The following is an 8,309-nucleotide window of genomic DNA, read 5'->3' on the forward strand; positions in this document are numbered from 1 at the left end:
GCGAAGAGGAATACCCCAGTCGTGTTTGGAGGACCTAGTTAGAAGCCAGTGGCAGAAAGCCAAAGCAAAGGAGTGGTGGCCAGGTGGTGCCTGGCCAGTGTGGTTGATATGCTAATGAGATCGCCTGAGGCACCACCCCTGGGAGCGCACATCCCCCTTTCTGGCCACAGCACCTCAGCCTATAAAAGGGCTGGAAGCCCGGGGAGATTGTCTTTGGAGCAGACCCTGCTGCAGCCAGAACCATCCAGCCTCCTGGTACCAAGGATCAAGGCAGCGGCGGGGGGCAGGAGAAGCTGCTCTTTAGAATTGCGCTCTTGGGAAAGATGGAATCGGTCCTTGCTCGAGCCTTCCAGGAAGAGGTGAGATGCCTCATCTGCATGGACACGTTGATGGACCCGGTCACCATCAAGTGTGGGCACACTTTCTGTCGCCCCTGTCTCCGCCTTGCCTGGGCAGAAGCCACGACTCCGGCCAGGTGCCCTGCGTGCAGGGAGCCCTCCCAGCAAGGAGAAGTGCGAAGCAATGTGGTTTTGAGCAGGGTGGTCTCCGACGTGTGAAAAGCCAGCCTCCGGCGATTCCTGAGCTCGCAGGAGCACCAGTGTGGGACCCACCGGGTGACCAAGCACATGTTCTGTGAGGAGGACAAGAACCTGCTGTGTGAGCACTGCTCCCAGGTTCGGGAGCACAGGGTTCACACCCACCCACCAGTGGAGAGGGCGGCTGAGGAGAAACGGGAGGTGATCTTACAGCACATGGAAACTTTGTGGGAAAAGAAAGAAGAAAACCAGAGAAACCTAGAGGAGGGGAGGAAAATCGTGGACCGGTGGATTTGGTTTGTGAGCAGACACGGAGAGATGACGGCGGAATTGTACGTGGCGGCGCCCCACCCCAGTCTCCAGGGGGAAGGCGAAGGACCACTTGTAGAAAGCTTTCTCAACCAAGGAAAGAGGGGTTTGAAGCAACTGTGGACAGTGGAGCGGCACTTTCTCCAGAAGCAGGACTTGATGACAGCCTACCAAAAGGCAGATGTGGAACTCCTCCAGCAGTTGGAAGATGCTCTGGAAAGCTGTAAGTGCGCCTTGCGTTTCATGCCCCAGCCCGTGGAGCCGCAGCTCAGTCCTCCTTCCGTTCCCGGACTGACAGAGACGCTCAGCCGGTACCGAGGGACGGTGACCTTCGGTCCCTGGATACAGAGTCCACCTCTGCTGCCTGGTCACGGGAGGACCTCTCGAGGGGCCCGGGGACACGCAGATTCCAGGGAGGAAGGAGCCGGCTACAGGCTTGCTCTCGGCGACCCGGTCTTCATCTCGGGGAAACATTACTGGGAGCTCAGCGTGGACGACTCTTCCTACTGGGCTTTGGGGGTGTGCAGGAATTTTGTAGGATTCCGTCCAAATGCATCCCAGGACCTTTTCCTCCTCTCTTCTGTGCCAGGGAGCAGTCCTGGCGCTCTCTGTACTACCTCACCACTGCTTCCTCTCTACCTAGAGAAGCCTGTGGGTCGGGTGGGGGTCTTTCTGGACCTAGACAATGGGACCGTGAGTTTTGTCAACGTGGCTAAGAGTTCCCTTCTCTGGAGACACCCCAGCGGCTCCTCCACTCTCCAGTCAGGCATTTCATTTGCAGCGCCAACCCATTCCCCTAGGCGGAGAGCCTTTCCAGGGAGTCCAGGACCCTGTAGGTGGCAGGAAGGAGGAGCAGTGTGGGCGGCACGCTGTGGGCCACCCGCCACAAGGCCGGGTTTGCCCTCCTGTTTTCATGGCAGGCAAAGGGGGAGCCACCCAGACTGCCTCAGGGGCCATTCCAACACGCAGTGTGTCTCTGTGGCCCCTGTCCCTTGTCTTGTGGCCTGGCTGGTCTCCGGACAGCGGGGTACCCCCTCCCAGCCCAACCCCCTCGTCACCCCGCCCGGCCCCCTACACTGCTCCTTGGGTGCTGAATTGGGTTCGGTAGGCCCAACCCACCTCGGCCTGGGAGAATACAATAAGGCTCAGCTGGCCTTATGGTCATGGAGGTTTTCTGCCACCAAGGGCATGGAGGCAAATTCCTCGGGCTCCAGCTCTTATCCCCTCCCCAACCACGTCTCCTCCAGCTTCCACCACATCCGGCAACGCCCGCTCCTCGCACTCCCCCAAAGGCCAAATAATAATGTTCATTACAAACACGTTGTTTATTCAGCGTAAAGGTTGCCTCGGGTTAGCCCGTGGGTGTTTGAGTGGTTTCAGGAAGAGTTGAGAGTTGTGAGAGGAGAGAGAGTGTTGAGAAGATTGAGTGAGGTGAAAGGGCTGAGATGGTTGGGAGATTTAGGAGAGAGTGGAGAGGGTCGAGAGGCTTGAGAGGGTTGATGTTGGGGTCCTTCTCGGAAGTGTAGGCGGGCGATGGGGGGGGGGAAATGGCGGTGGTGTCCATGAATCATCCCGGGGACACAGACTCTGGAGACCGGAGTCTCGGTGCAGATGTAACTTTAGTTTAGAAAACGTGTTCACGTGCCCAATCCAGATTGAGCGGTGGCCACCACATCCTACCATCAGGAGGTGTTTGGTCTTTACTGAATGTGACTGCCAGTCCACCATGTCCTTAGTCACGTCCCACTTGCGGGGAGTTTTTGGAGCTCCTCCTCCAGGCGGGGAGAGCCCCTGAGCGCTCTAGCTCCGGACTGCTTACATCACTGGTTGTGCCGGGGTGGGGGGTGGGGTGGGGTGGTGTATGTGCCGAAGGCACAGTATCACGGGGCCGCAGGTAGCAGCCTAGGCCTGCCTGTTTTCCACTAGCTAGGAAGCCCCACAGGTTGAAAGAGTTGGGAGGGAGTTCACAGGGTTAAAGACTTGAGTGAACTGAGTGAGTTGATTGAGGTGAGAAGATGGGGCGATTTGAGTGAGTGCAGGGGGTTAGGACACAGAGTTGAGCGAGATGAGGAGGGTAGAGGGCTGAGAGGATTGAGAGTGTTAAGAGCAATGGGAGTGTTAGGAGAAGGTTCAGAGATTTGAGAGGGTGGAGGGGACTGAAAGGTGGAAGCGGGTCGGTGGGGTAGAGAGGGTTGAGAGATTTGAGAGGATTGGAGAGTTGAGAACATTGGAGAATGGGGAGACTTGAGAGAATGAGAGGGTTGATATGGATGAGAGGGAAGGGAGGACTCGGTGTGAGGTGTTAGAGTTGAGAGTACTGAGTGGGTAGGGATGGTTGATTGAGAGGCTTGAGGGTTTTAGGAGGGCTAAGGGGTTTAGAAGACGTTCGGGAGAGATTTTGGGAAGGGTTGAGAGTCTCCAGTGGTTGAGCGAGTCAGTGGAGAGTGAAGAGTGTTAAGCGATCTGAGTGGGTTGAGTGTGTTGAGATTTGAGATTGTTGAGGGGTCATGGAGAGAGTTTAGGTAAAGTTAGGAAAGGGTTGGGAGGGTCGAGAGATTTTAGACTGTCAGGAGTTAAGAGGGTTCAGATTGTTGAGAGCCTTGGGAGTGTTGTTGAGAAATGTATAGCCTTAACTGTAATTCCCGGGATAGCAGAAGTGCCTCCATTTTGTGTAGCAGCTGGTGTTTAGCTATAAAAAGAAATTGAAAAATAACCAGCAAGATGGTCACGGTCAGGGTGACCGAGAACTGGAATTGTATAGACAGGATAAGGAGTAGGATAAGGAGCATGAGAAAAACATGTTATGACCAGATGAAGGACACGTAAGCCCTTCTCTAGCCAAAAAGGAAAATTCCACTACTGCCCAGAATAAACCCCCCGCCCTATTTGAATTAACCAATCCCTTCCCTGTAACTATGCTTCTGCTTCTGTAACCACGCTTCAGCTACCCATAAATACTCCCCTCTCCCCAGCCTCGGCGCGCAAGTCTTCTAGGAGACTTTGTCGCAACGGGCGCCCGTGTACTCGAATAAACCTCTTGCTGTTTGCATCCGACTGCGTGGTCTCGTTGTTTCTTGGGAAGGGTCTCCTTCTGTAGATGTCCCGCTGAGTCTGGGGGGTCTTACAATTGGGGGCTCGTCCGGGATAGGAGACCCCCACCCAGGGACCACCGACCCACCTCCGGGAGGTAAGCTGGCCAGCAAATTTTTGTTGTCTTTTGTATGTCCTGTCTTATGTTAAGAGTATTTCTGGAATCTGTGACTCGGCTGTGTCAATCTGTATTCTGGCGGACCCGTGGAGGTGCTGACGAGCTCGTACTCCCGACCGCAGCCCCTGGGAGACGTCCCTGAAGCATCTGGGGTCAGATTTCTGACCCGTCTGGTTTCTCTTTTTTGGGGGCTTCGCCTCAGTCTGAGGACTCTTCAGTCCAGCTGATAAGGGAAACATCTGGGTTTCTTCCAAACACCAGTTTACTTTCGGTTTTGGAACGAAGCTGTATTGTGAAGTATTTTGTCTGTTGTGTTTTTTTGTTTCTTGTCTTAATTGTGACGGGACTGAAACTGACTACTAACATGGGACAGACTGTGACAACCCCTTTAAGTTTAACTTTACAGCATTGGAAGGTTGTGCGGACCGTGGCCAGCAATCTGTCAGTGGAAGTCCCAAAAACAGATGGATGATTTTCTGTTCTTCTGAGTGGCCAACTTTTGATGAATGTGTGTGAATGAGTGAGTGAATATGTTCAAGGTTAAATTATCAGCATGCTGTATAAAACAATGGATAAATTTATACTTGAAATAAAAAAAAGGCAATTGGGTAAATCTAAGTCTAAACTTCAAGAAAATTATTAGGTGAAAATATTTTACAATGTCTCAAAGGGTTATTGCATTGTTTTAAAGAGAAACTGGTAAAAAGTATTTTTCTAAATTAGAAAAAGTATTTTATAAGTGAAATTTTCATTAAAAAATAATTTAATATTGAAATGCATAGAGCTGTTTACATTGTAAACATTGTGTTCTGTTTAGCCCAGAGGTATTAGGGAATTTGGAATCTATTTCCTTAAGTTAAAATTTGGAGATAAATATTAGGAATTAAAATGTAAATTTATTTATTAATGTCAGAGACTTTACCTAAGAGAAAGGATGGGAAAACTTAGTCCTGTGTGACCATCTTGGGGGGTGAGAGGTGAACTAGCAAAGGTGCAGCTCTGGGTAAATAAGCTGGAATGAAGGCCCGTTCACTTAACCTGGTCAGGTGGACTGAGATCCACATCTTTGCTCTTTTTCTTTGCAGACTGACACTGAAAATCTGATGGTAAAATCTGGGTAATCTGATTAGCATTTTAAAAGGAATGAATGTTTAAAAGTTTATCTCTGTATGTTACTGGGTTGCAATTGGACGTATTTCAGAAAAAGAAGGAAACTAAGTCCAGATTCAGACTTTTGATGCACTGATGATGTTTGCAGTTCTTGCATTGAGGGAAAAAAAAGCAACAACAACAACAACAAAAAAACTTATTTGAGTTTAAACTGTTGCTGGAGTTTTAGGCAGTAACCTAAACTGCAGGAAAAAAAAATGCCTCTCCAAAAAGGAAACTTGAGAAACAGCCTAAGGTCCTACCCCCAGATGAGGGAATTTTAATGGATCTCATGACAGAGGAGCCTCCTCCCTACCGAGGGCAGGGACCACCTCCTCGGGAAGTAGAAGAGGAACTCCCGCAAGTTCCCCCACCCAGGGACCCTATCCATTCCCCAGTGGCAGGAAGATTGAGGGGGCGCCGCGACCTCCAGACCGATCAGGTGTCCTCGTCTTCCCAGGCATTCCCCTTGAGGGTGGGCTCCAATAATCAGTTGCAGTACTGGCCTTTCTCTGCCTCAGATTTGTACAATTGGAAATATAACAACCCCCCTTCAGTCAGGATCCCTCCAGACTGACCTCACTGATTGAGTCCATTCTAGTGACCCCCCAACCCACCTGGGATGATTGCCAACAGATATTGCAGGCGTTGCTGACATCGGAAGAGAGACAACGCGTGTTTCTGGAAGCCCGGAAAAATGTACCGGGTGACAATGGGCGCCCCACCCACTTGCCCAATGAGATAAACGCTGCTTTTCCTCTAGAGCGTCCTAATTGGGAATTTACTACTCCTGAAGGTAGGAACCATCTAATTCTTTATCGCCGGTTGCTTATCGCGGGTCTCCATAGGGCCTCCAGGCGCCCCACCAATTTGGCTCAGGTTAAGCAAGTGACCCAGAAAAGTGAGGAGTCTCCTGCAGTGTACAATAAGCGGGAGACTCAGGAAGTAGTGGGAAGAGGGACAGAGCAAGTGAAGCAGGGAAGCAGAAAGTAGTAGAGAGAGAGAGAGAAAGTGCTAGGGATCGAAAAAGAAGTAAGGAGATGAGTAAGTTACTGGCCACAGTAGTGACAGGACAGCGACAGGATAGACAGGGAGGAGACAGACGGGGCCCGGCCCGACTTAACAGACCTTCCCCTCTGAGACGCAGACTTCACCTGGTTCACAGACGGCAGCAGCTTTTTGGAGAAGGGAGAGCGGAAGGTGGGAGCGGCTGTCACCACTGAGACTGAGGTGATTTGGGCCGGAGGGTTACCTCCTGGGACATCGGCTCAGAAAGCCGAACTCATTGCCATGACCAAGGCCCTCCAAATGGCTGAAGGTAAGAGACTCAACATCTACACGGATAGCCGATATGCATTTGCTACGGCTCACATACATGGAGAAATTTATAGAAGGAGGGGCTTACTGACCTCAGAGGGAAAGGACATTAAGAACAAAGCCGAAATTATAGCCCTGTTGACTGCATTATTCTGGAGGCCAGAGGCAACCGCCTAGCAGATAAAGCGGCCCGGGAAGCTGCACTCCAGGGTAAGAGAACTCCACAAGTGCGAGTCCTCCCAATGACAGAAAAGTCCCTCTGCAATCTTCCTCCACTCCCATACACTCCAGAGGATATTGAGTGTCTTAAGAAAATGGGGGCGGCCTATGACCCCAAACAAGGACAATGGACTTTCGATGGGAAAACAGTTTGGCCTAAAAAGTGGACTTTTGAATTTATTTCTAATCTCCACACCTTAACCCATTTAAGCAAAAACAAAATGAAGACCCTCATAGACCGGCAAGAAAACTTTGGTCATCTTTTGGGAAAAGATGAAGCCCTGCAGCGAGTATCTGATCAGTGTTCTGCATGTGCTCGGGTCAACGCAGGGCGGGCCAAAATTGGACTTGGATTCAGAGTGAGAGGACACCGCCCAGGTGTTCATTGGGAAATTGATTTTACAGAAATTAAACCCGGACAGTATGACTATAAATATCTCTTAGTATTCATAGATACTTTTTCTGGGTGGGTAGAAGCCTACCCCACCAAGCATGAAACAGCCCGAGTAGTAACTAAGAAACTACTGGAAGACATCTTTCCCAGGTATGGCATGCCCCAGGTACTAGGAACAGACAATGGGCCAGCGTTTGTCTCCAAGGTAAGTCAGTTGATGGCCAAGTTATTGGGGATTGATTGGAAGTTGCATTGTGCTTACAGACCCCAGAGTTCAGGACAGGTAGAAAGAATGAATAGAACCATAAAGGAGACTTTAATTAAATTAGCCATAGCAACTGGCGTAAAGGATTGGGTGTCCCTACTCCCCTTAGCCTTGTATAGGGCCCGGAACACACCGGGCCCTCATGGGCTAACTCCCTTTGAAATTATGTATGGAGCACCCCCACCTCTTGTAAACTTCCTCCATCCTTATGTTTCTGATTATGCTAATAGCCCCTCTCTCCAGGCCCATTTACAGGCTCTTCAGATGGTCCAGAAGGAAGTCTGGAAACCCCTGGCGGCGGCATATCGGGAGCAGCAGGACAGGCCCATCGTCCCACATCCCTTCCAAATTGGAGACTCCGTGTGGGTGCGACGACATCAAACCAAGAATTTGGAACCGCGCTGGAAAGAACCATACACAGTCCTGCTGACAACTCCCACCGTTCTCAAAGTAGACGGAATCGCTGCCTGGGTCCACGCCTCCCACGTGAAAGCTGTTCGTCAGGATCAGGACAATTCCACCAACCAGACCCCAGAATGGACATTGCAGTGCACCCAAAACCCCTTAAAGATAAGACTTTTTCGGTTGTAATTTTCTCTTGTTTACTTCCCTTACTGATGGCCTCTAATAGTCCATATACCCCCAGAAACATGACCTGGCAAATCAGGTCCCAGATGGGAGAAATTGTGTGGTTAACTACTGGGACCCACACTCCAGGCACTTGGTGGCCCAACCTCACTCCAGATTTTTGTCAGCTAGTGGCTGGAGTAAATAATGGAGGATGGGACGTAGACATTTTCTCTCCTTCATCCCTCCCCTCAAACTTGTGCCCCAGACGGGGCACAATAGCGGGAGATGGGTATGAAAAAGAGGATTGGCAGGAAAATGGGTATGGATGTTGCGGCCCTAGAA

At 50.7% G+C, this 8,309-nt stretch overlaps 1 protein-coding gene across 1 annotated transcript; it reads left to right on the top strand.

The window, feature by feature from the left end:
- Nucleotides 1-6,678: 6,678 nt before the first annotated feature.
- On the top strand, nt 6,679-7,988 carry LOC150040079 (uncharacterized). The gene is made up of 2 exons (XM_090327390.1): nt 6,679-7,282; nt 7,628-7,988. Exons 1-2 carry the CDS (start codon nt 6,762-6,764, stop codon nt 7,986-7,988), a joined length of 882 nt encoding a protein of 293 aa, XP_090183516.1. The 5' UTR covers nt 6,679-6,761.
- The last annotated feature ends 321 nt before the right edge of the window (nt 7,989-8,309 follow it).

Source organism: Megascapheus bottae, unplaced genomic scaffold, assembly GCF_031878675.1.
Source record: "Megascapheus bottae isolate mThoBot1 unplaced genomic scaffold, mThoBot2.hap1 HAP1_SCAFFOLD_48, whole genome shotgun sequence".
NCBI lineage: Eukaryota > Metazoa > Chordata > Mammalia > Rodentia > Geomyidae > Megascapheus > Megascapheus bottae.